At 42.3% G+C, this 27992-nt stretch overlaps 1 protein-coding gene across 2 annotated transcripts in view; it reads right to left on the bottom strand.

Annotated features, from left to right (window-relative positions):
* The window catches only part of POU6F2 (POU class 6 homeobox 2), a 291478-nt gene that overhangs the window by 63177 nt on the left and 200309 nt on the right, over positions 1-27992 (bottom strand). For both annotated transcript variants that reach the window (XM_080975858.1, XM_080975859.1), the window contains exon 5: positions 5403-5722. In XM_080975858.1, the coding sequence (XP_080831984.1) occupies positions 5403-5722 (320 nt within the window). The remainder of the gene's footprint in view (positions 1-5402; positions 5723-27992) is intronic.

Here is a 27992-nt window from a genome sequence, read left to right as displayed (position 1 = left end):
AGGTGGTGCCAATGCAAATACTAGCTCTTCAGAAGAGGGGTTTACCTCAGGACCACACCAGGGAAGGGAAGGGTTAAATTCCTTTCACCATGCCAAAGCTGTGGCAAGGCAATGCCTGAATCAGCTGTAAGTACAGCCAGTATTTCATGCATCCCCCTCCCCCCCAGTTAGTGCAGAAAACCTGAAATAATATTACTTAGGTCGAGAAGAAAGTCACTCTGGTCAGGCAGAAAGGAACTGAAGTCAGTCTCTCTAGAGTCTAAGCTTACTGACTTAATCCCTGACATCCTTGCTAGCACCACCTAATACTGGTCCTCTAGTTTACTTTTTGGCAACTCTGTCTTATCAATAAGCTACTAGCTTTTATTTTTAAGGCTCTTCACTACTCTCCCCTTTCTTATTTCCCCTTACCTCCTTTTAATTCCCCAAACACAAAAGCAGTGACTATTCGTTTTTAGCTCTAGTAGTCAGTCATATTTTAAGATTTATCTGTTTTCTCACCAATTGCTTGGTACTGTAAGTTGATTAATTTATCACAAGTAAAAAAATGCAGATTTTAATCAGATCCTGTTGCATTAGATATGGATTTATAAGGGTTATTTGTATAATGAACCAATATGATCTGGCAACTTCATATGTATGATTTAATAAAAAATGGTTCATGTCTGCTTGGACGAGTGTATGAGTGTGTACTTTTAAAAGAAGGACCACTGAGGCCTGGAAGTCCTTGGCATGAACTGCAAGAAATTAGAACCCAGACCTTCAGCTGCTATCCTGTTCCTACCACAGTGTACGGTGTGGTTTACTTTAATTGTGCAAACTGTTTTCTGTTCTTACTCTCAATCACATGCTTGAAATGATACTTCATGTTAGGAACTCTGGAAGTACTTTCTCCTGAAGGTTGCAGAAGTAAGTCTATGCACCTGAAAAGCATGTTTGTGCTGTAAATTCATGAATATCACAATCTATGTGAGGAGTAACACCACCAAAACAGGTTAAAAGTGTGGTCAAAGATCGCCCTGGTAACCAGTACAGGTAGCCATATATACTATTTGTGTATGTCTCTCTCTCTCTCTCTCTCTCTCTCTCTCTCTCTCTCTCTCTCTCTGTGTGTGTGTGTACACACCCACACCTACACACATCATGCAACCTAGAAATGCAGCACTGTCTGCTGACCTAAGTGCAAAACAGTAATAAAATCATAGCGTGACACAGAAAAATCTGACAAGAATCATTCTGAATTTTGTAGCTCTGTTTGCGGCCCAACACCACCATCAATTTAAAATCAACAAAAGAAAGTAAAATACCTCACTCAGGTATATGTAACAAAGTCACTTTCATTTAATTTTCTGTCTGAAGACATGACCGCACCTGTACATTTTTAGTTATAATTGTTGTTATCCTTCAGAGCCTTTTGAAATAAATGCAATCATCCTTCTGTATTACTGGCTTCTCCATGACAATCTTTCTAAGTTGCCCTGTTCTAAACCAATATCTTTCAGACAGCCGCTGAATAATGTAAGAAGATAAAACCCACATGAAAAATCAAGAATTCAGAAATGAAATTTAACCTGTCAAATTGTAACTTAGTTGATCTTTATTCCCTTAATATTCTTCAAACTGAAACTGCTTCGTTCTAGTTCATAAAGACCATTTACCTTGGAGGCTATTATTTCCTAGAATTTAATTCCAAGTCAATATTTAAGTTAAAGCAACAGACAAAAAAACAAAAAAAAACAGACACAAACACAAACCGGCTTCTTATAGGCTTTTACAACAGTGGTTGTGGAAAATGGTGTCAAGTAATGTCTGCGTGCCATTGTAAGTCCCCTTGTTCTTATGTAGGCATCAGCAGCTACAGAGCCAGGGGTCAAATCTGGCCAGTGAGGAATATCAGCTGGTCCCTGAGCTGCCAGTTTAGCGGCAAGAAGCAGTGCACTGTGGCAACAGGACTGGTTGGTACCTGGAAAATACAGGGGAAGACTGGCTTCCCACACTCTGATCCTTCCTCAGAATGGTTTCCTCATAAAACTAGTGGCCAGTCAAGGGTCAGGAGGAAACAAAACAAAACAAAACAGCTCCCAGCCAATCCAACAGAAGCGTTCAAATAATTTTAAAGATGGCAAGACTAAAGGCAACAGTAGCTGCTTAGGAGTACAGCAAACAGATGGGTAGTTTACAAGCAGTTTAGGATGTGTCTCATACAGAATTTACTCATCTATGCTGGCTTGGCAGCAGCACTGAGACAATGAAATGTGACAGCAACCCCTTTGGATCCCTCCCTCCCTCCCTCCTCCTCCTCCTCCTCCTCCTCCTCTTTTCTTCTTCATCAATAATCTACCTATTAAAGAGTCCCTAAGCTCTTGCTAACACAACAGCCTGCCCACAAACCTTAAGTACTCATTGGCACTATATTATTGCCGTGCCTTTTAAAGAAACTTGTGCTTTTGAGGCCAAAGAATTCTAAACTAATACCCTTTGTGCTATGGCTACATGGGAACCTTTGCAGCAAACGGTGGATTTCCCGAGCCCAGGGACTCTTTCAAAACAACAGGTTTTAACAGGTTTTTGTGATGAAAACAGAACATGCTTCCCCCGCCAACCAAGTTCCAAACTGCCTCTCCCCACCCTGTAAAGCTTGGCCCACAACTGTAGTTCAGTCTTTGGCATGTTGACTCAGAAGGAATTTCCACTGTATTCAGTAGGGTTACCGGCAGGCACAGACCAGGGTGCCACATCTGGCACTCTAGGTCTCTCTGTACAGCCCTAGGTGACTCTAAGGACATTCCCCTTCCCCAGGCTGCTCTCCTCACCAGTCCTGCTCCACAGCCTCCTCAAGTGCTATTGACTGGCTTGAATGTGTCCTAGAATTGTGGTAACACCATTTGCTTGCCTGATGGAGAGAATGTGTTGGGATTTGTGTCTAAAAGCTCTGACTTTAGCATGGCTGGGATGTAGCCTTCTGTAGAAAAGGAAGAAGCACATCCATTGCTCTGACTCACACGTGCATAGTAATTGCTCTCATTCCTGGATCCTATCTACAGGTAGAGGTACATTGTCCATACAAATGGGAAGTGATCTTCTGCATTTATCACCTATTAATTAACATTCAGCCAATAGCATGACAGCATAGCACACAACAATATTTATTAGTATGTGCATATGAGTGAGATTTTCCCATCCCCTCTTTAATCAATAGAGCAAATCAGGTCAATATGAAAATAGCCTGGATTGCTTTTTATGCAGGAATCAGCTGGTGAAACTCTTTACAGGATTGACATACATTTTACCATCTGGTAACACTGCTGCAGATCAAAAGGCTGTTAAAGGGACAACTTCGAGAGACAAAGACAGAGATGTGGGGTGGCCAAAATCTTTATCTTGCTTGCCATTTTGTGGATTTCTCTTCTGTTTATGTTTCAAAATAAATTTGGCTGCCTTTTCTGTCTCATGTGAAGGTTAGTTACCACAGAGGACCTGTCCATACTACATTCATATTGGTGACTTCCCCCAAAGAATTCTGGGAAGCGTACTTCGATGAAGGAGGTGAATCTTCCGGTGGCAAATACAAATCTCCTCCCACCAATCCAAAGAGTTACCTGGGGCCAGGGTTTAAGGTTGCAATCCCATGCACATTTAGGAATACGTCTTACAAGTAAGAATGCAGGGGGCATGGCTGCACGTTTGCAGTGCAGAGAACATCCTGAGTGAATGAGACTTGTGTATGAGCTCCCCCGAATATGCTGGGTGATGAACGAATAAAAATCCATCCCACTTCCAAAGCTGTGAGAAACACATTTCCCTGGCTTTCCTATACTTGTGCCTATGGCTTATTTTGTGTAAGTTGCTGATAACACACTAGAAAAAGAGGCATTTACCCGTCAGTGGAAAGCAGTCTAGGAATTCCCACTGGTCGGTTTTGCTTTTTTCTTATTGCTTACGTAAAAGCTGCTGGTTTGGTACAGCATGCATACAAAAGATTGATTTAAATTAGCTGGCAGCAATCAGCATGTACATGCAACCCCTGCAGGGTTCATTTTATTTTCCCTGCAGTGAGTGGATCATTGCCTTCCTGAGGAATGAAATGGACTCTCCTTTGTTACCACATGGAGACTTAGGGTACATTTGTACCAGCTGTTTTTCACAGACTGCTGTTCTTATTTGCAGATGCTTGCAGACTTCACTATACGTCTAGTCATCAATACCACCATACTCCTCTGTGTGTGTGTGTGTGTGCGCGCGCACGCAGCCTGCATCCCTTCTTTAAATAGGTACAAATGATAGTGTAATGCTACATACCTGGGACAAACCAAGAATGAAATAGGTCTTGGTGCTTAAGAGTGGGTATAAACTGGCTGATAGTTGTCAGGCTGTTGTGGGAAAGTATGAGGGGCAGGAGAGTGGTGACCAGAAAGAGGTGGAGGACAATAGCCACCTTTTTATGGGCAAAAGTTGATTTGGGAAAAAATATTTTCATTCAGCCTTGAAAAAATTAAATCCAAGTCCTATTTTGGGGTTCCCCATAGACATCTGGTTGGCCACTGTGAGACCATGATGATGAACGATGTAGGTGATTGGCCTGACCCAGTAGGCTCTTCTTATGTCCACATGCCCTTAAATCCCTGCTCAGCCATGAAGCCCACTAATTGCCCTTAAGACTCTCACTCACTCTCAACCCAACTGGTCTCACAAGATTGTTGTGAAGATAAAACCAGGGAGAGAGAAACATGGAGAGATGATATCTCTGCCCATCAGTAGCTGAGCTGGCAGCTTGTGGGAGGCATCTCACCTTTCGCTTCAGTTATCCCATAACTCTCCATCTCTACCCACCTGCCCCCATGTCGTAGACAAGAGAAATAGTGGGTCAAACGGTCAAGAAGGTGGTTTCTGAACATGCTGTAGAGGAAAGGGAAGGGCAGGTGGAGCTCATCAACCTGGGAAGGCAGCCCATCTAGGAGAAGGAAATCTCTGATCCTCCACCTCTGCTGCCTTGTGGGACATATTTGGGAGAAGAAAAGTCTAAGAAGGAAACCCTATATAAATCCACATTGAATTCTTTAAGATGGTTGGATGGCATCCTTCTGGCAACTGCTGCAGCCAAGCTAGTGCAGTCGTATTGCTCTGCTTTCCTTTGGACCACATCAGTCTTGTTGTCTGGGCAGCCCAGGACCTCCATATGCACTGCCCAGGCTTGTGCCCTAGGGAAGGTCACTTCAGTACTGCTAACACAGCTGTTTGATTTCATCCCCAGATGTTTGCTCCATTGTCTCTCAAGAGTCAAGACAGATGGATGCCAGCAACCAAGTGAAAACAAGCAAACAAAACGAAGAGGTATCCTGAGAAGCAAGATAAACTTTGGAAGAAGTGGCCAGAACAAATTCTCAGATAACCAGGGGCCTTACCTGGAGTGAGTTTGGTGACGTGAGAGGTGAGGGAAGGCCATGCCCTGGTGACTGGTTGGGCTTTTGAGGAGAGCTTGAAGACTGCTGAGCTGGTGGCGGCTGACTCTGGCTTTGTGTTTGCTGCGTCTGTGGTGGAGGCGGGGGCTGCGGCTGCTGCGGCTGCTGCGTCTGTGGCTGTGGCTGAGATTGATGTTGTGGCTGGCTGGCTTGTCCCTGTGGCTGCTGGCTAGTTTGGCCTTGCTGTTGTTGTTGCTGCTGCTGCTGCTGGAGATGTTGAAGCTGTTGAAGCTGCTGAAGCTGGGAATTCAGGGATGAGGTAGCTACAAGTAAAAAATAAAATAAAATTCAAATCAGAATTACTTGTGTTTCTTTGCATAGATTGCAAAGATATACTGCCAGACTCCAGAGCACTGTCAGAAGAGCAGAGGAGAAAACAAAAGCTGGCTACCTCTGCTATAGGCTTCTGCCTGCAGATATAAAAGCTCAAAATGTAAGTACAGTCTCAATGTGCATGATTTTCCTGCTCCCTCTGAGACACATTCTTACAGTAACAGCAGTCTTCATAGACAGCTCACTCTTCTTTTGCATAAGTAGGGGAAACGATTTGAACATAGATAGAGAAAGCACCACTGGTCAAGCCTCTTGAAGGAAACTAGAATCCAGAAATTAGTGGGAGCCAAGAAAGTGGAAGCTGGAAGAACAGAAAAGATTGTAGGGCTGGTCTGTACCGCCAGTCACTTCCCAAGTGAAGAGAACCTGACAATTAATGTTTGGCAGCTGAACAGAAGCGTTAAGAAATGTTTTTTGAGCCTGTGGGGCAGTTGCTAAACACCTGAGATGCCAAAACACATAGTTGGTGTTCAGTTCTATGAGTCTCAAATCATGAAGCCCTCCTACAAAGATACTGAGTAAAGTAATAGGTTAACGTTTCTTAGCAACAGAATGAATGCTATCACTGTAAATCATGGACACCTAATCTGTGGCCCATTGGATGTCATTGAACTACAATTCCCATAATCTCTGACCATTGGCCATGCCTTCCTGCAACTCCCATTATCCCTGACCATAGGCCAATATTGGAGTTGAAATCTAATAACATCCAGAGGACAAGTTAGCTGCCCCTGCTATAAATTGTGTGATGACAAATTTTTCAGCAGTCAATGTTGTCCACCAGAAAGTGGCCTAGGTCTGGGAGAGAGATCTCTGTTTGAATCCCAGTTCTTTTTTCTTTGTCTTTGCAGATCAGCTTTAGACAAGTTAGTGTCTCTTGGCATCAGTTTCCCATCTGTAAAATGGAAATATTGGCACTTTATAGCTCACTTCATGAGAATGTGATGATGGGGTAACTGTACTTTTAAAAAGTCTTTAAAAGAAATATATAATTGACAATCACAAGCCAAAAAGGAAATTCCTAGGAGTCTCATTGTGCAAATGGATAAGAAGAAAACGGCCTCAATTTGTTACAGCTGTTTTATGGCTGTAGAGCTCTGTGGGCTGGTGAAGGATATTAAAAGGAATAAAATAAGATTCAGTGCTAAAGTGCAAAGTTGCCTGGAGGTCCTAAATGATTATACATGGAAGCATATGCATGGTGCCAAAGAAATTAAGATGCACGTCAGGATAAAACAGATTAAGACAAGAACTTTAGAAGAGAGCCAGAACCCTGGAGATTTGCAAAACAAGTGTTATTTTAACTCTAGACACAATCGAGCCAAATGCCAGCATTTTTAGATACCATGGTCCTTAATTTTAACTGGATGGTGTGTTATTATAATTAAAATAGTATCCAGAAAAGATCAGTGTATTTTCTAATTTTTGGAAGGTTAATGAAGAAGAATTTCTGTATATTGAAAAAAACATTAGAAAACCCCTCTATGTAATATTTCAGAACTACTTGACAAGATGGGAATTGTTGGCTACCCTTCTTCATGAGTCCCTCGGGATTCAGATCTTCCAGTGTCTGCTGGTGCCATTGCCCAAAGGGCAGAACAATCCAAGCATCCATTCCACCGCGCTACAGGGGGGTTGGGTAAGATGGGGGGGTATCTCTCTGCCCAATTGCGACATGCTCCACTGGTCAGTGGGTTCCACTACTGGGAACTCCTGACTGCACCCACCTAAACTGCAGGTGGGCACAAGTGATTGCTGGAGTCCTGGCATATCCCTGGTGGAGACAGCCAGTGTATGCCCTTGAGAGAGGCCATATGTGTGGGGGAAAGGGATGGAGTCAGGACAGCCAAAGATCTGCTGGCTCCAATCTGTGCTACCCTCTTCAAATTAAATCCTGCTTGCAATGTTTCCACCTTGCTGTACGGGCTCCAATCTGCTGTAGTGGGAAGCTTTAAGGTCTACCACCCTTATCCAGCCAGAGAGACCTGTACACAACCTACTATGCTGGTGGGGGTATGGATGGGCAACGGGCTCCACTAGGATACCCATCAGACCGTATTGAGCAATTTGGCTGCAGATAAACAGGGATGCATCAGTAGATGTACCTGACTAGTTTCTGTGATTATAGCTGGATCAGGTTTACATGTAACCATCTGCAGCACACCTTATTTTTGTTTTAAAATACTCTTTCTAGTGCCTGGAAACACCCAGTGCTTAACTCAGTGATACAGCTCAACATGATCCTGCTATAGTAACTGGCAGTAAATTTGTCATTTTCATCATGTTCATATGCCACCTTTCTTCTAAGGAACTCAGGATGGCATCTTCAAAACAATCCTGTGATTAGCTCAAGGTCCTTGTCATCATATAAAGGCCAGACCATCTAGTCGATGCTACCTAGTCTAGCAGTATCTCGCCTACTCTGACCGGCAACAACTCTGCAAGGACTGGAGCAAAGACCTTTTCCAGACCCTCTACCAAGATTCAGACATGCATTCAACCATTGAGCTATGTTTTCCTTCTCAAAAGCTCTGCTGGGAGGACGGCAACAGTCAAATGTAGAACCCCACCAGTACAAACCTACCAAGATGGCATGATCCAGGCTTCCTGAGATAATTCCCCCTCCCATGGAAGACCTTAAGACCCAGCTCCTCCTCTGTGGTCAAGAGATCTGAAGCCACAGCCATGTGGACAAATATCAGTCACACCTGCTGAGCATGTCATCACTGAGCTGGGTTCGGAACTCAGGCACTCCCATCCCCTCACTATTTAATCAGGTCCAGAGATCTAAATCCAGCATTTTTCATATTTGCAAAATCTGAATGTTTAGTGTAAATGTATATACCAAGATGCCAAAGGGAAGTATGTTCAGTATCTTTTCATAAGTTTTACTCGAATGCCAGTTACCCCCCATCTTATATTTGTGCATCTGGTTCTTCCTGCCTAAGTACAGAACCTTACATTTGTCCCTATTGTGTTTTATTCTGTTAGTTTGGGCCCAGTTCTCCAATATGTAAAAGTCATTTTGAATTCTGATTCTGTCTTCTGCGGCATTATCTCCCCCTCCTAGTTTAGTACCATCTGCAAGTTTGATCAGCATCCCCTCAAGTTGTTTATAAAGACAAGCAACAATGGGCCCAGGACAGGACACCACTTGTCAGGCTCTGCTGCTGCTGGGCTTTCTCTCCCAATCCAAAAACTGTCCTGTTGGAAGGATCCTAACAAGTTTTTATATGATGATAAAGGTACCTCATGAGAAGAGAAGACTCCCTGGAAAAGACCCTGATGTTGGGAAAGATGGAGGTCACAAGGAGAAGGGGACGACAGAGGACGAGATGGTTGGACAATGTTCTCGAAGCTACAAACATGAATCTGACCAAACTGCGGGAGAAAGTGGAAGACAGGAGTGCCTGACGTGCTCTGGTCCATGGGTCACGAAGAGTCGGACACGACTAAACGACTAAACAACAACAACAACAACAACAAAGGCACACACACACACTCGCCGATTTATGCACACTCAATTTGTTCACGACTGTGCATACACGCATCATGCTGAACCTGGAAGTGATCCAAAAATGCCAAAGAAAGTGGAATGGGGTGGGGCAGAACAGGGTATTTGTAGACTTTTTCAATTTGTAGACTTTTTCAAATATACACGATTTCACTGATGTGAATGGTGCCTTGGAACGTAACCCCCACAGTTGCAGTTTGTTTTTTAATGCAGTTTTAATGTTACTTGTAAGCCAGCTTTAATGGATTTGTATCCTGAAAGGCAGGATATAAATAATTGCAATCAATCAATCAAATTAAGAGTTCCCTGTACACTCTAAATGTCTTCACATAGCTCAATGGATGCATATAGCTTGATTCTGCCTGATTACTGAAGTGTACTTGTATCAGGCAAAATATCTGTTGGGCATCTAAAGCAACCCTCTACCACATGTTCTGTTGTGTTACTTTCCCCCACAGTCTTTTATTTCCATAATTCTGCAGATGTTACACAATTGTGCCTTAATGCGAAATAATGCAATGTACAATGGACTAAAAAGGAGAAAATCATACATTAAGGCTATTCGTATTTGACTGAGCAGAGAATTTGGCTCTTGCTGTTTTGAGAAGACTAATCCCTACCTCCCCACCCCCCACCCCAGTAATGGAGAATAGATTTCTATATTGCCTCAAACTGAAAAGTGTAACTAACTTAAGGATCTGGGCCTGTGCTGACATTGACATTGTCTGCTTTTCTTATCTTGTTTATCTTTTAATGAGCAATACTCCTTTTATTTTCTTTGAAGTAGATTTCTAGAGACTGAATGCACACAATGAATAGACTAATGTAAGCCTGCATTTACACTGCTACGTATTATGTAATGAAGGGTGTGGGCAAATGCCTGTTTCCCCCCATACATGCTCAATTTTCTCTTTTGAGGAGGGAAAAGTTGCTGTTTTTATATGATGGGGGGGGGGGCAAAGAGGGTGAGGCTAAAACTTGATGCCTCAACAGATTACTAATGGGTTACAGAGCATATTACTTCTAGATCAGTGGTTCAAATCCAGTCTAGGTCAATACAGGGAACAAAAGTCAAGGCATCCTGATGGTTGCAGAGTGCCCTATATTGTATAAAATTAATTGGCTGTCTCCTAGTAAATACATTGGCTGCAAAAGGAACTGGCAGCCTCTGACTACCATAAAATCATGTTTGGGGTTTCAGGGCAGAAGTTTAAGAATTAAAGAATGAAGAGCTAGACCCAGAGTTGAAAGCATCCCTGCACTGCCCATTCCAAGACAACATTGTGGTGATTGTGATGGGATGAGTGTGAGTTCACTGGTGAATCTGCATAAACACCAAGGATCTTCACATATTGACAAGAGACTCATCGTGTGTTTCCCAGCTGTTATGGAAAATCACCAAACAGTGATGAACAATGTGAACCGACCGCAGATTTTGTACACACCTCATTTAATAGCTATAGTTTCCATGCATATTAACTTCCGAAGCAATCATCATAGGGTTGCAAATGAATGAAATTGTTGCACTTAGGTCTCACTAAAATAAACTGGAAGAGCTGGCCTTGATTTAACTCATGTCTCATTGATGTCAATGGGAATGTCTGCAGCTAACCTAGCCTGCTAGATTCAAATCAGATAATAGAGACATTGATAAACTACTGTGCGAACTACCCAAATGATACAACACATGTCCATTTCCTAATATAATGGAAGACCTATGCATGTCGACCCGGCCACATGTGGCCCTATTCATGCTGTCACTTTGCATACATTCTCCACTCATCCAACAGATTCATGAAACACATTTAAAGATGGCTGTTGAGTACCGTATTTTTCGCTCTATAAGACGCAGCAGACCACAAGACGCACCTAGTTTTTGGAGGAGGAAAACAAGAAAAAAATATTCTGAATCTCAGAAGCCAGAACAGCAAGAGGGATCGCTGCGCAGCGATCCCTCTTGCTGTTCTGGCTTCTGGGATAGCTGTGCAGCCTGTATTCACTCCATAAGACGCACACACATTTCCCCTTACTTTTTGGGAGGGAAAAAGTGAGTCTTATAGAGCTAAAAATACAGTAATTGCCATACATGTTTGCTAAACAACTGCTTATGCCGATATGCATAGTAATGAATACATTCTGAATCAGCCCTAGCGATTTGTTCTGTTGATAGGTTCTCTTAATAAATAAGGGGAAAATAAATGTTTTAAAGAAATCCTTATACTGGAGCCGGCCTTATCTATCTTTGTGTCCAAGGCAACATACTAAAAAGCCTTTACTCTGCATTCTTTTTGGGGCTAACTACAACCTTAATTTTTTGCTGTAGAATAATTTCTTTGAGAAGTTCATGCAACTTAAATATTGAATGCAACAAAATTCAAACATTAAGAAATTCTAATAACTTATCAATAATTTGTGATCTTTTAATATTGCAAAGTACGGAAATGTCTACCTCAAAACTGATTATTTCTCTCCCCCCCCCCCAACCCTGTAATGTTGAAAACTGGAATCATTTTTCAGGATGTTCTGGTTAGGAAGATCAACTAAAGAGCAGCATAAAATATATTTGAAACTGCTTTCACCTGAAGGTAATGTAATTGTTTTCTTTTCCTCTTGGTTTATGACAGTGTTTTTGATTCAGTTTCCCTGTGTGCACTGTAAAAACTGTACTAACTTATTTTAAATGTCCAAATGCAAGAAAATGGCTGAAGAAATTAGATTTTAATACACTATTTGCTTCCTCGGTGCAAATGGGAATTAAAACACCATATTGTATAGAGGGCTATAACATCATTCTCTAGATTGGTTTGACTCTTGAAAAAAGGTAGCAGAGCAACATTTTGGGCCTTTCAAAATGGTGTGTGTGTGGGGGGGTTGGAATCCCATCTTTTATTTATTTATTTTGGTTACAACAGAAATAGAATACCTAAGCTGCACTTACGTAGGATTAAGCCCATTGATTCTAACTGGATTTGCTTCTGAGTAGACAAGGTTAGCTCTGCAACCCTAATTATATATAGAAAATAAAATTGCATCCCTGTGGTCTTGATCCAGCTCCAGTCACACAGACTAGTCATGCACATGGCCCCTGGCGGGCACACCCAACAAAAAATGCATGCACCCAGTTCAACGGGATGCAGTTGAGCATCACCATCTGGAGGTGACTAGACCATTCAGCTGTACATTCTCACGGCCGCTCCCAGATGCGTATCTCCCTTGCTGATGGAGAGTAAGTATGTGTTCAGCTGTGGCTGCTAAGTGCTGTTCTAAACGGGAAAGGCTTAACAGGATTCAGGCTCCTGTAGGGGAAATGAAGTTCCATCAGCTCTGGTACAGCCACTGAGCAATATCTCTGGGTCCCTTTGCTCTTAACACCTGGAGCATGGTAAAGTCAATAAGGCACTTCTGGTTGATATTAGTAGTCCTGATGGGACAAAGGAGAAAAAGCATTCTCCGAGGTATATGGGACCCAAACAACTAATTGTTTTATGGTTTAAAATAATAAAAATTCTTTGTTCAATAGTTGATTACTTGAACAATAATATGGCATTGAAGAAGTTGTTCTCTCCAGTTGCTGCCCCATAACCAAATATTCTTGTCTGATATCTGGTTTGTATGATGCACCTCTCTTGGAGACGAGGTGCAGAACACAATAGAGGTTCAGAACTGAGATTAGATAGATAGATAGATAGATAGATAGATGATAGATAGATAGATGATAGATAGATAGATGTCATCAACACAACCCACACATAGCTCTAGCTTCTCCCCATTACTGTTCTGGATTTCTTTGTCCCACTCATTTCAGATTCCCATGACTGCAAAAGTAGCGCTCTGGGCTCTGTTTTTGTGCAGCACCCAGGGATGGAGAACCAGTGGCCCTCCAGATGTTGTTGGACTCCATTTCCCATCAGACCCAACTGGCATGGCCAATACATAGAGATGAAGGGAGATGTTATTAAAGAACATCTGGAGGTAAACAAGTTTCCCATCCCTATGCTTTAACATACCGTATTTTTCTGTGTATAAGACTAGGTTTTTTCCCTAAAAAATAATGTCAAAAATTAGGGGTTGTCTTATACATGGATACATCTGCCCCCATTTTCTTAAATTTGAGTCCCCCACCAGCTCAAGCTGACTAGCGACCCTAGTCTTTGTTTTGCTCCCTCTTGATCATACGATTTCACTTACTTGCTTGAATGAACAAGAGTTGGGCTCAATTTAAACATGATACCCAACATGGCTAAAATTACATGGCCATGCAGAATTCCACACAACTGGTGTCACCCCCAAAACAGGGAACCCACTCCTATGCATACTGCATTCAGGTGCCAGCATGGAGCCTGCACCCTAATGTATGTCCAGCAGCCAGCAGGAACCCAGTGCAGATGTTTGATGTTCTACTAGCAAGTTTCAGTGCTGTATTCAACATCTGCTGGTGGTAATACGTTGTCTAGATCATGTAAGCTGAGCTGGGTCAAAGAGGCTGTGGCTGAAAATGTCACACAGGGGCTTGGAATAAGTGACCTTTTCTTCCCCTTTCAATTCTTTGATTTCAAACAGATTAGGAAAATTCGGCTTTGAAATGCCAGGATCTGAATTTCTACTTTGTTTTCCCCGGCGGAAATTTCAAACAGTTTTTGTGGTCAAGGCCAGGCTGCCTGCAGAACTATCTGGCCCATTCTGTGCATTTTGATTACATTATCAGTGCAACATTCATTCATCTAACTTGTTTACAACGAAACTGGAGGGTTGGTGGGTGCTTTCGTTTTGTTTTTGTGTCGTTCGGGAATATTTATCCAGGAGTAACAAGGGTTTGCTTCTTTGAACGTCAGTCATCATTACAAGTATCTTCAAAGAGACACTTTGAAGTAAATCATCTTTCTCCTTAACTAAAAGTGAAGTTACCACAACTGAAAACAAGGCTTTCAGCAATACAATGGGATGGTGGATCAAAGTGTTTTAGTTGGGGGAGTTTAAATGGCTGGTTCCCAATGTCAGCTTATCTAAGGACCCCCCTCCCCACGACAAAACAAGTCACATACATAGCACCCTCCCTCATTTCAATAAGGAGCGCAGCAGAGAGCATTGTGTCTGAATGATGATTTAGGCTTGTGAAACGCTTTATCTGAGGGCCCTTATTATACCTCTACAAGGCACCTCGTTTTAATGTCAGTCTGGTAAGCATCTGAATAAAATCAAGAACCCACTTTATTTAAACATGTGAATTTTCATTATATTCTTCCTCTCATCTTGTGTGTGTTAAGATGGCTTCAAAATAAATGAAAAGCTCTTTAGACCAGGGAATATCTCGTCCTAGTGATTTGTAGTGAGAGGAACACAATGGGAACCTCTCATAATAAGAGCTCTAGACACCAGTGCAATACAAATTTGTAACAACAGTATCTTAATAGTGAGGGAATCTTAACACAATAGGCTGTCTAACGTGCCTAAAATCAAACCATCAGACATAATGCCAACATATTGACATTGCTTTTGCCCTTCCTTTTGTTTCCTTTGAAAAGGTATCTCTACAGCTGTGCGTGAATATGGGGTGTACAGCAGAGCTCCTACATTTGCCTATGCAGTCAGCAAAATATCTAATTAAACACATCAGGGTACCGCTTGTCTGACAAGTTATTCTTTTCCCCTGCAGCTTGGGATCTCACCTAGGAATTGTGTGGCATTCACAGAGTGATCTAAAAGTGACTTTGAGGGCAATTAAGGAGATTTTAATGTACAATGGGCACAAAACACATTCATTGGTGAAACTGAAGTACAAATAGTGTGTTGTGGGGAGGGTTATACATAGATATGCAAAAGTGAAATAGACAATGAGTCGGTATTATTAACAAATAGGCGGGCGCCATTGCCATTATAAGAAAACAAGGGAGACGTTCATAATGAGTTCTGGCACCTCTTTTTCTAGAAAAATAGCACTGAATTTATCACAGGTTAATTTATCATCTGCTAGAAAGCAGAGTGACAGAAGTTTGAAAACCTGGTTTAAATCAGGCTAACTTAGTGATCCTTCATCTTCCGTGAACTGAGACAACCCCCTGTTACAGCACTTCTTAACCTTCCTTGGGTTATGGACCTCTTTGAGGATCTGATGAAAGCTATGAACTCCCTTAATAACATTCTACAAAGAAAATTTTCAAACGTAAAGGAAATTGAAGTTAAAAAGCCACAATTTTTGTGTGTGTGCCTTGTTCATGGACCCCCTGAAGCCGGTCCAAGGATCACAGGTTAAGAACCGCCGCCCTGCTCTGCTTTTGGTGTTCTTCCTGGGCTGCCACCTTTTCTTACCTCATAATCCAGCCATTTCCAACTTGGTGCCCTCCAGATGGTTGGACCACAACTCCCATCTTTCTCAGCTGACACAGCTGTACTGGTTGGAGGTGATGGGAGTTGCAGTCCTAAATGTCTAGAAGGCACCAGGTTGACAAAGACTGTCACAGCCAGAAGGAAGATGCTGCCAAGGCCACTTGTCCAACTGCTTCCTACTCTAGAATCTGATTCCCATTCAGCAACTTCACATTTCATTGACATGTGGCAGGAGCAGAGGGGCTGTTACGCTGAAACTCCCACAAGCTGTCTTCTGATCCTTTTCTTAGACACATTCCACACACGAACATAATTCTCTGTGTTTAAAGCCTCCATAATAATTTGTTTATAGATTAAAGGCCAAACAATATATGCTGTTAAATGTGTGAATGCGTTCAACACGTGTAGCTTCTGCTCACTCTAAAAGTGGGAGACAGGGAGACAAGGATCAAGACTGAAGTGCAGGAGAAATGGGTGTGGTTTTTATTAGTTGATAAACTACTTTCATCTTCACAGCGGTCCCAATGAAAATGCACCACAACCTCCAAGTTACTGTCATCTCTGGGAGGGAAGTTCCAATGGAGCCACTGGGGGCTTTTCTTCTGGGGCACATATCATTAGCTCATGGGGAGGAAAAAGAAGAATCCCTAACACTGGTCCCAACACGGTCCCAATCCTGACTGCCTCCTCTTGCGTGTATCTTTTTACTTTATTTTTTGGCGGGGGGAACTAGACACATTAAATGAGCATCACATCACATTTAGACGAGCTGGGATGCCTGAACATGGGCTAGGCTGGTTGGGGCTGACAAGAGCTGGACTCCAGCAACATCTGGAGGACCACAGGTTAGCCACCTGTGCCTTAGAGGAAACTTGTTTGCGCTTTACAGAGCACGTGCTTGCTTCTTCTGCATGCAAAGGTTCCCAAGGCACTGTCTGATTCAGTATTATGGGATCTGTTTCAGCTGTTACTGACTGAGGATGTAGACAGGAGGTGCAGCCAACCCCACGTGGGCTGGGCCTTGCTGTTCTTGGCTAATAAAAGCAAGCTGGGAGGGACCGGCCAAGTGTATCTAGGTTGTGGTAAATGCCTTTGTGAGAACGGGTGGTGCCATACAGAGAGAGCCGTATGGCCTCTCCTCAGCTGGCCCTTTCTGGACCCTGTGGATAGCTACCACCTTGCCAATGGGGAATGTCCATTGTTTTGGATGCATCATTCTCTGTGGTGGCACCTCAGTTGTGGAACTCCATCCCTTTGGAGTGCAGCAGTCCTCTTTCCTGACACTCTGGAAACAGCTTAGGAGACATCCTCTTATCCAGTATTTTGTGTGTGTCTTTGTGTGTGTGCTTAATTTTCTGCCTGATGGCTGCTGCTGACATTTTTACGGCATCAGTGCATGCTGCTTGACATCCTTATTGCTTTTGAAATTTAAATGTATATTTGTATTTTAATGTTGAAATTTGATGTTGGTTTGTCTTGCAAACCTCCCTGGGACTCTATGGGATGAAAGGCAATCTACAACTGTAGTAAACAAATACAGACAATATAAAAAGGAAATGTACAAATGTGGCTTTGCAGCTTCAGCCTACGTGTTCTAAGTGCCCCAATTTCTCAGGGCCATAGCCTGTTTTCTGGTGCATGCCACTGTGCTACTTATCCTCTCCCCATAACAGTGTACAGTGGTACCTCGGGTTACAGATGCTTCAGGTTACAGACTCCGCTAACCCAGAAATAGTACCTCGGGTTAAGAACTTCACTTCAGGATGAGAACAGAAATTGCGTGGTGGCAGCAGGAGGCCCCATTAGCTAAAGTGGTGCTTCAGGTTAAGAACAGTTTCAGGTTAAGAACGGACCTCCAGAATGAATTAAATACTTAACCCGAGGTTCCACTGTATTCTGAGACTTAATGTTTCTGAATATGTTTACGTTCCAGCCAAATCTATTGTGAGATTAAACAGATATTAAATATTCATCAGTTTTAAGAAAGAAAACTTTTTCTGGGCAGTTTCCTAACACACCCATAAGCCCATCCAGAACATACGTAATATTGCACAGGAAAGAAATAAAGCAAGTAGCAGGAAAAAGCATTTAGCAATCTATGGTGGAGGGTACTTAGGTCTTGTTGTGAAAACAGAGGTGTAAAAATACACAGGAGCGTCCCAATTGTCATCTATGGAATGCTGGAGGGTACCATATGAATCATAGAATCATAGAATCATAGAATCATAGAGTTGGAAGAGACCACAAGGGCCATCGAGTCCAACCCCCTGCCAAGCAGGAAACACCATCAGAGCACTCCTGACATATGGTTGTCAAGCCTCAGCTTAAAGACCTCCAAAGAAGGAGACTCCACCAAACTCCTTGGCAGCAAATTCCACTGTCGAACAGCTCTTACTGTCAGGAAGTTCTTCCTAATGTTTAGGTGGAATCTTCTTTCTTGTATGGTGCAAAGGTGGAAAGTTTTAGCAAGGAAATTGAAACTTCAAGACACTTTTCTTAAAATCACACTCTGTTTTGCTTTGATTTTTAATAAAAAGAAAGTTGGAGTTACACAGTGTCTCTCAAACCACAGTAACTAAGCGAGGATAACACTATGAGTGCACTGAGAAATCTGAAACCGCTAAAATTGGATTTGTTTTGCCAAGTTTTAACTAAATAGATGCACTGCCAAGCAGTTCTTCTTTACTCTGTTGATCTTAATAGCCTGCTTGGAAGCTTGGAAATGAAAATTTCTTTCCTCATCAATTTTAAACCTTTTCCATTTGGCAATCATGGGTTGCCCCCTCCTCTCTTACATGTTTCCAATGAAGCTGAAATTAATATAACTCTGGTTGGTTTTGTTTCATAGCACCAGAGAGCAGAGGCCTAGTCTCCCTGCTCCTGTGCAGCCAGAATTTTTAGCATACATAAAGACCTAGCAAACCTCTGAAAATCTTGAGCAGCTGTCCTGGAAGTTTCAATATCCTTTCCGAATTTAACTGTAAGAGTTACTGTCACCATAACTAATGGAAGCTTCAGGAATTCTTCCCAGCACCCACATCTGGTCCAAGCTGGACTGATAGGGGCTAACATTTATGGCATTTATTTACAGGGCTTGTACAAAGGGACATTTACAAGTTATATGATGTGCACATATAGCCACTTGGGGAGGGAGCTGTCCGGGAGGATACAAACAGCCATGTTATCACATGTCTGACCACACATTTTATCACGCATCAATCCCTGAGGAAAAACACATCTTGCAACATAGCAGGATGATACAAACAATGAATCTGCTTTGGTGACAGAACTTAATATGGGCAGTTTGGCTGTCTGCAAAAAATAGGTAAAAATTATATAATTGCCAATGGAGCGTCCTTTAATGGGGATAAAAATCTGCACTCATTATGTCTGATACTGGGACCAGACTTTAGCAATCTCATTTCTTCAAAAAGAGCTCTGCAGAAACAAAATCTCTATATTATATTATATTATATTAATTATATTATATTATATTATATTATATTATATTATATTATATTATTGTATGTTATGTTATGTTATGTTATGTTATGTTATGTTATGTTGTTATGTTATGTTATGTTATGTTATGTTATGTTATGTTATGTTATGTTGTTATGTTATGTTGTTATGTTTTATGTTATTTTCCCTACATAGATATCATCAATATTTTGTTCGTCCAGTGTGTACAGTGAACACAGTGTTAAAATTTAGAGTGTCAGACTAGGAATGGTAAGACTCTGAGGTTCAAATCTTCACTCAGACACTAAGCTCAATGGGTGGCCTTGGGTCGGTTACCATCTCTCAGTCTAGCTGCCTCACAGGGTTGCTTTGAAAATAAAATGGAGGGGAGGATGTATGCCATTTTGAGCTCCTTGGTGGAAAGGCAGATTTAAATGTAATAAATATATAACTCATCTGGGACCAAACACTCAAAGCTTTTCATCAGGGATAGGCTTGCCATACATCAGGAGAATTCCTGATATGTCCCGGTTTTTGGGTGTAAGAATGGCGCTGGGGGGGAATGTCAGGGAGAACTCGGATGTATGGCCATGGCAATGTGATGGGAAAAGCTCAGAAATTTTACTTTTTGAAATATGAAAACCCTAATCAGGGAAGACTCAAAAAGCAGGCTTTGGATATTTGCTTTTGCTTTAGTGGCATCATCCCGCCCCCCCGACACTCAGAATGAATCAACTTTCTCTATGATCTCCTAGTAATTAAGCTCTCTTTTAAAATTGCTACTCAAGTTTAGAAACATTACATAAACTTGAATAATGTGAAATTGTAAAAAAAAAGTAAACCAATGAACCAAAATTATAGCTGCTCTCATATTTCACAGTTTTACATGCAATACTCCTTCCTCAATAACTATTAAATATTGTCTCATCTAAACTAAACTACTGATAAGCACTTTAGGGAACATCTCTCTCTCTCACACACACAAACATTTTCTCTATGACAGCAAGTAAGGCAAAAGAAAGCCCAAAATGAGGAAAGATAACAGAGACAAAAACAAATTCAAGTGAAATAACTACGAGCCCCAAGTGGGCTTATTATATCAACAGACTGAGGGTAACTACATACTTCTACTGTGGTGGTTCATAAATTTTGTCATCTTGTTAAGACTGCAAAGACCTCTGACCTCACTTCCTCCATTAATAAGGCTGTCCTCCTTTACTCTTTTTAAACTTTTGTTGTTGTTATGAACCATGCACACTGCATCAATGTCTTCTATCCGCTGCCACAAAGCTCATTGCTGCAAAAATCGCAACTCAGGAAGAAATTGACACTCCACCACGTTAGAGCTCTAAGGAAAAGAATTAATATGAGCATCGCTGAGCCCAAGAGCATGTTACTGGCACCACATGGAGGGAACTTGTAGACTGCCAGTTCCATGCCAATTTACCTGGCAGAAAAACCATTGAACTCAATGGGATTTAGTCCTGAGTTGGCATCCATAGGATTGCACTGCAAATTGTTCAGTGGGACAGTTTCTACCACATGGTGAGCCATTTGTGTATAGTAACTTATCACAAAGATCTGGTGTTTGCGCTTCAAAGGTAGATTATCTATCAGTCTATCTGTTTTTAAAAGGAGTTGTGACAGTTGCAATGTTCACATGGTTTGTGCCTAAAAGAGCAAATGCGACTCCCGGTAGTATGGGCTGGCTTTGCCCTCCCCAGGCTGGATACCTGGAGGTCTCCGCCTACCTCAGCCAATCGGCCAATCCCGCCTGGGGAGGCGTTGCCAGGGGAGCGGCCAGGTAGGGGGAGGGACTGCCCTGCCCACACAATGGAAGGTGAATCTTACCTGTGAAGCGTCAGTTGGCTAAATGGGGGGGGGGGGCTGAATCGGTGACCCACGCCCCCCTTGCAGTGGTGATCCCAGGGTTCCCTGTTAAAGGGGTCTTGAGGGGAGGCATTGGCCATACGCCGAGAGGTTGTCATTGCTCTCCCCTGCGACGGTGGGCTCTCTGCTTGAACATGTTCTCCAGAGCCAACCCAATCCCCACACATTCTGAATAACCCTGATGTTTCCCAGATCCCTGGTTGGGGACTGGGAAGGATAAACGCCCAATGCCTGAGCCAAGGTCTCCCTACATCTGAAACTTAATAAAGTCGTGGCCAATTTTAACCCCATAGCACGTTGTCTTGAGTCATTATTCTGCTCGGGGGTTGCCTGGGGTTGGGAGGATTCCGCCTGTCCACGCAAAAGTGTAACAGCCAAAGTGTGTTAGCCAGTCCCAACACCTTTATTTTTCAACTAAAATTATGGTTGCTGTACATCCAAAGAGAAGACTGGTGTGGGTGGGTGGGAGAGAGAGAGAGAGAGAGAGAGAGAGAAGATTCGCTTGAGAGGTTGTTTAAAATTACAATAGTTGCAGCTCAGCTATTATTATTATTATTGTCAGGGCTGCCCCTGGTCTCAGCTCACAAAAGACCAACGCCAAGTTCTTCTTATATACAAAGGTGTTTATTGGAGTTCATTGTTTGCTTCACATCCGAGGCGCGCAGCCCCACATCTGTTACGCTTAGACCGTTGAAGTCCCCTCTGAGTCAGTCCCTCCCCTGCACCAATTTAAGAGGCTTGCGCTGCTCCACCTTTTCCTCTCTTTCCTTTTCCGCAGGGTCTTCCTGCCCGCTGGGATTTCGCCCCTCCTGGATTCCCCTGACGCGGAATTCCCAGATTGCTCTTCCCCCCTCCTGCGGGCTTTGGGACCTGGCTCCTCCTCCGGGCTCCCTGTACTTCCGCGCGCCTCCACATTTGAACTTGGCGCGCGCGCCCAACCTCTAACCTTCCTTTTGACAGTTACACTACTCCCTTCACTACTCCCCTCCCCTTCCGGGAGGGTGGCTTGCTCCGACCTCCCTCCCTTCTCTGCTGCCGGAGCTGCTTCCCCTGATACACTGGAACCTCCACCCCCTTCGCTGCACTCTGGCGGGGAGGCTGGTCCTGATGCCCAGCTGCCACTTTGGGATCCCCCGCTGGCCCCCTGCTCCTGACACGTCCCCCCTGGGGCTCCCCTGGCCTTGACCACTGGCGCCCCCTTCTGGGAATCCTCTGATTCGCTGGAAAGACTCATGGAATCTCTTGAGTCATTGTCATCCTCTTCCTCGCTGTCCTGGGATTCATCCCCATCGCTCTCCATCTCCTGCCTACCCTGTGCCTCTGTCCCTGAACCCCTGACAATTATTATTATTATTATTATTATTATTATTATTATTATATACCACCTGGCACCTGAAGATCACAGGGTAGTTTACAACATAAAGCCCCAACATAAAAACACAAGATGTAGTGATGACCACCAACTAGGGCAGCTTTAAAAGTGACTTGGATAAATTCATGGCTAATTTCTCATATGCCTGTCAACATCAGTTGCTAGGAATCACAAAAGCAGAAAGTGCTGTTGCACTCAGATTTTGCTTGCATACATCTTGCAGGCATCTGGCTGGTCATTGTGAAAACAGGATGCTGAACTAGATGGGCCTTTCGTCTGATCCAGCAGGGCTTTTGTTATGTTCTTAACACCACAATGATGATGATGATCAAATACAAATATACAAAAATACGCATCTCACGGAAAGGAGAATTAGAAGGATCCTGAAGCAGGACAGATTCATTTAATACTACTGAAACGGGTGTAAGCATACATTCAGTTGAGCACCTGCTCATGAGAAATATGCATAGTGTTGAGTCCTAGAACCGTAGAATCGGAAGTGACCCCATCTAGTCCCCCTGCAATGCAGGAACATTTTGCCCAATGGGGGCTCCAACCCACAACCCTGAGATGGAGAGTCTCAGGCTCGACCGACGGAGCTATAAGAAGACCTAAGTCTGGTTCACATGTTGGTCTTATAGAATCATAGAATCATAGAATCATAGAGTTGGAAGAGACCACAAGGGCCCTCGAGTCCAACCCCCTGCCAAGCAGGAAACACCATCAGAGCACTCCTGACATATGGTTGTCAAGCCTCTGCTTAAAGACCTCCAAAGAAGGAGACTCCACCACACTCCTTGGCAGCAAATTCCACTGTCGAACAGCTCTTACTGTCAGGATGAGGTCTTGATGAGGACCAAATGAAAGCCAATCCCTTCTCCCTGGAATTCTGAATCAGGGAATTTGGAATTCTGAATGAAGGAACAACCTTTAAATGGGCGGGCCTCATTTTGTGGTACAGCACATTCAACCCTTGGCATCTCTAGTTTAAAAAGGTCAAGCGGTAATGCAAAAGATCTCCGCCTGAGACCCTTGATTGCCAGTGCTAGTCAGAGTAGTCAGCAGTGGGCTAGATGGACAAATAGTCTGATCCAGTCCTAGGCAGCTTCCTATGCAGCAGCTGTCCCTGCAGGTGAAGATCAGAGGGTGCTCAAAGCCCTTGTTGGCCCCTGTGATCCTGGGGACAAGAGAGACTTTGCTGCTGCTTTCTGCTCTTTGGCAAAACATTGTCAGAGGAAATACGAAATTGCTGGGTCAGGCAATTGCCTTCTTTGTTATTATGCAGTGGTCCTCCTATTACCTCCCCCCCTTTTCTCGATGACACACAGCATTCTACTAATATACTGTATATAAGTATACAGTGGTACCTCGGGTTACATACGCTTCAGGTTACAGACTCCACTAACCCACAAATATTACCTTGGGTTAAGAAATTTGCCTCAGGATGAGAACAGAAATTGCGCAGCGGCAGTGGGAGGCCCCATTAGCTAAAGTGGTGCTTCAGGTTAAGAACAGTTTCAGGTTAAGAACAGACATCCAGAACAAATTAAGTTCTTAACCCGAGGTACCACTGTATACACTTGTGGAATGTGGAAGTTGTTTGTTTTTATCCCCATCTGGAATATCTGATTATGGAATAGTTACATGTAATCGTTGAATAAAGTAGTGTGTGTGTGTGTAAGTCAACTTGAATGCCTCTGGTGCTGTTGGAAATATGAGTGCGCACACTCAAGGATTGGGAAAGCAGCTTGCTTTGAAATATCGCCCGCCATTTCTGAAATGCACCTATAGCTCTTTAGATCATTGTTCTCCTATCAGCTGCTAACTACCAGTGTCTACACCTCTGCTCTTCTTACTCCCCCTCCTTAAGAACATCCTATCTTTTTTGGCTTATGGTGCTCAAAGCTCACATTTATCTTCTCGGGCTCTGAATTCACAAAGAAAAAGTTTTTGTTTTGTTTTTTAAAAAGGAATAGTAAAAATCTAGAGTCAAATGTGAGTGGCACAGCTATAATTCTTTATGAAGCAGCAGGTAAGATTGATTGTCAAGGGTCAAAAGGCTAGGTCAAACTCTGCTCATTCGTCAGCTGAATGTCATTTTTGTTTTCCCTGTCACCAGGTAGCTTTAAAAAAATTGCAACTCCTTCCTCATTATCTGGGACTTGGCTCCTTCCCTGCCATCCAGTATTAATGAAACTGTGCTTCAAGTCTGGCCTTCATCTTTGTGGCTCTCCTTCATGTGGCTCTTCCCCTTCCTTTAAGCACTTCAGAGCAAGTACAATTTTATTGAAAAGATAGCGTTCTTGCACAGCAAAGTTGGAAAATAGCTGCTACACTGAGAATGATCTGAAAACATACATGCAGTAGGAATGTTTGAATGAGCAAAAATGTAATTAAATCATAGCGGGTCCAAAGCTCTTACAGCAGCAAAGCTGAATTGTGACAATGTCTGTGATCATGACTGTCATATAGAATCCATGAAAGCCTATTATGATACTGGTACTATTATGAGACTGGATACACACACACACACATATATATTCATTCATTGAGTAAACATGGGACAATAACAAGGAAATCACCCATCAATTTACTTTGCTTCCAAGAAGCCAGATGGCTGTAACCCTGATTTTTATGTAATTATTTCTCTAAAGGGTAAATTTATGTTTAAAAAAGCTATGAAATTGAAATGATACCCAAATGGGCAGGAATGTTATTGTACAAATAAGATATTTGGGAGTCATTGTTTAAAAGCTTGCTTTAAAAGCAGTAGTAGCATCAGCAGCTATACTGTCATTTGTACCAATATCAAATGTGTACAAAGATGGGTGGATTTTGTGTCTTTTTAAATGCAGCCTTCAGCCTGGCCAGAAGGTTGGCCCTAACAAAGGGAGCAGAGCATAGGGGAGGCCTCAGTTCTTCCTCCAGCCTCCAGGCGGGAATTCAACCATTCTTTCTACCATCCACTTTTGTTCTGGAAAGGGGTTTACGCAGGTCCAGGAGCAGGACCCACAAATATTCTCAGCATCTTTGTGCCATAATACTGAATGGTCCCAGTCCCTAGACATTTTTGCACCCAAGGTCAAAAGTCATAAGATCCTTCTCCACTCATTTCTTTACAGAAAGAATCTGAAGGCAAGAGCATGCTAGCCTCTGGGAGTTGTGCTACCCATTCAGACATGAAAATGTGGGTCCTGGATATGAAAATGTTAAGGCTTAGATATTGGGGTGCGGTTTGGTCTTGCATCCATATTCTTCTATGGCCAACTTCTAGGAGAAGTGGTAGAGGGATTAGATTATTCCCAGTCTATGCCACTTAAACAGGTGTTCATTCATAGGTTTGTTCCATTCCATTCAATATAGTGCAATTTTGTGCACTATATAGAGAGAGCGCACAAAATTGCATTTAAATATGTGTTTGAGAGAATATTTTTCTCAAATTACTCATTTCTTAATGCATTTTCTCTCAAAACACACATTTTATCCCAAAATAAATTTTTCTAAAGGAGCTTATATTAAACTAAGCAATTTTAAATGCACTTTTGAATTTTGAAACTGCATTACAAAATTCAGAGACATGTGAAATTTGAATGGTGACCATGTCCCCATCTGTACCTTAGTTCAGAAGATGTGGATCGGGCCAGTGCAGATCAGAATTCATAACGATCAGATTTTTCAAACATCCATATCTGGGACCCTAATGAATTTTGGAGTCCCCATATGAAAGCTAAGCATCTGAAAGACTGCACTGTAATGGGGCACATACAAGTCTCACAGTATATGCCACATATGACAGACTATGACAGCCTTCATTTAATATCTTCATGCCTAACATTTTAAGGTCAAAGGATATTGAAAGTAAATATTTCATTCCTTGAGGTAGTAAAAAGAAAACAAGGAAGATTTTGTGGTTATGTTTTCATCTGAAAGCACTGTAATTTTTTTTATTGCTTCTGACCAGGTTGTTGGTATGACCAGTTAGAATAGACAAGTGAAGCTAAGAGAGATTGATGGATAACATTTAAGATTTCAGTACTCTGCTAGGTGATACCACAGTAAAGCTCTTTAAGCATCCTAGTAGTAGAAAAAGTGGAAAAGCCATTGTATTGTGAATACTTTAGGTATTCTACCTTAAGAAGAATACTGTAGTTTCCATCCAAGAGAGCCAAAGGCATTCCCAAGAGCACAAAATACCTGTATTCATTACACTAGCAAGAAACAGACACCCCCCATTTTATTTCTGTACAGTATAGTGGTTGCATTCTAATAAGACAGCACCATATTTTATTTTAGTATGTGGATATGAGTGTGTTTGTGATCTTTTTCGAGCTATGATCTGCTAGAGGGGCAAAGTAAAACTGGGAATGATTGATGGATAATGTGTACAGTTTCAGTACTCTGTCTGATAGATAGCATCATAGGTGGATGAAGCTCTTTAAAGCCATTCCAGCAGTAGAATCCCAAAAGCCAATGAATACTGTGAGAAATCATCCAGCTCTCGGGGAAAAACTTCTGTCTCTATTAATGGGACAGCAGCATGAGGGTGTTCTGGCAAAACAAACATCATACAGAATTTAGAAGTATCCATTGCACCAGCAGTGAAACGGTTAGCATGGAAGTATTCATTTGTTTTATTTATACCTTGATCTTACTCCAAGGAGCTCAACACACCTTTCACATGGCATATCTATACACTGCTCTGCGCAAAACACCCTTAGATTTCATAGCTGAACTATGTTGTGTTCATTCAGATCATTCTCTGGGCCATCTTTCATATCATAGTCAGTTTGCACATTTCATTCAGTATCAACCCAAAGATTAGTAAAACTAAAATACAACTGGCAAAGGGGTGGAAAATCTATGCATTCACTGCCCATCCATTTGTGCAGAGAAGCAATAACATATGTAATGGATCGTGTATCATGGACCAAATTCACTTGGCCTTATTCCATCTACTCAAATACAGCCGCAACCCGTGGCTAATAAGTATGGTAAATGTATTAACATATAATCCAAAATTTACAAATCATAAACATCATTATATAATGTATGTATCAGTCCATAAACAAGAAATAGTCAACGTAATGAATTGCTGTCAGGGAACACAACGATGCAGGCAAAATGCCTTTCAATAGATAATGTCCAACAGTATTGTAGTGGTTGGTGCTCTGACGTGTAGCTGAATTCTTGTTTATGGACTTATACATACATTATATAATGATGTTTATGATTTGTAAATTTTGGATTATATTCTAACTACTAATAATAATACATTTACCATACTTATTAGCCACGGGTTGCGGCTGTATTTGAGCAGATTATTCTGTATTGCAACACAGCGGTTTTGTTTTTGTCACTCATCCCATCTATAGCATCAATTATCTAAATTATGGAAACAGAAAAACATGCATTTTTGACTCTGTTCTGTGAACTTGTGTTCCAGCAAAACAAATGACTGCATTGTGTGGTAGAATCTCAGCAAAGACCCAAGTGCCATTGCATTGTTGCTGGAACCTAAAACCAGTCCCACTGCAAGCAGAGAAATCATCCTATTTCTGCTTCCCCTTCCCCTTGTTTAAGCCCAGCTGCACTACACAATGGCATCTTGGCTGTGGTTGGTATGGATCAGGAATGGGAA

Source organism: Podarcis pityusensis, assembly GCF_964106645.2.
Source record: "Podarcis pityusensis genome assembly, chromosome: 12".
Taxonomy (NCBI): Eukaryota; Metazoa; Chordata; class Lepidosauria; order Squamata; family Lacertidae; genus Podarcis; species Podarcis pityusensis.
Note: the sequence above shows the minus strand (reverse complement) of the source record. Positions and strands in the feature narration are given on the sequence as shown.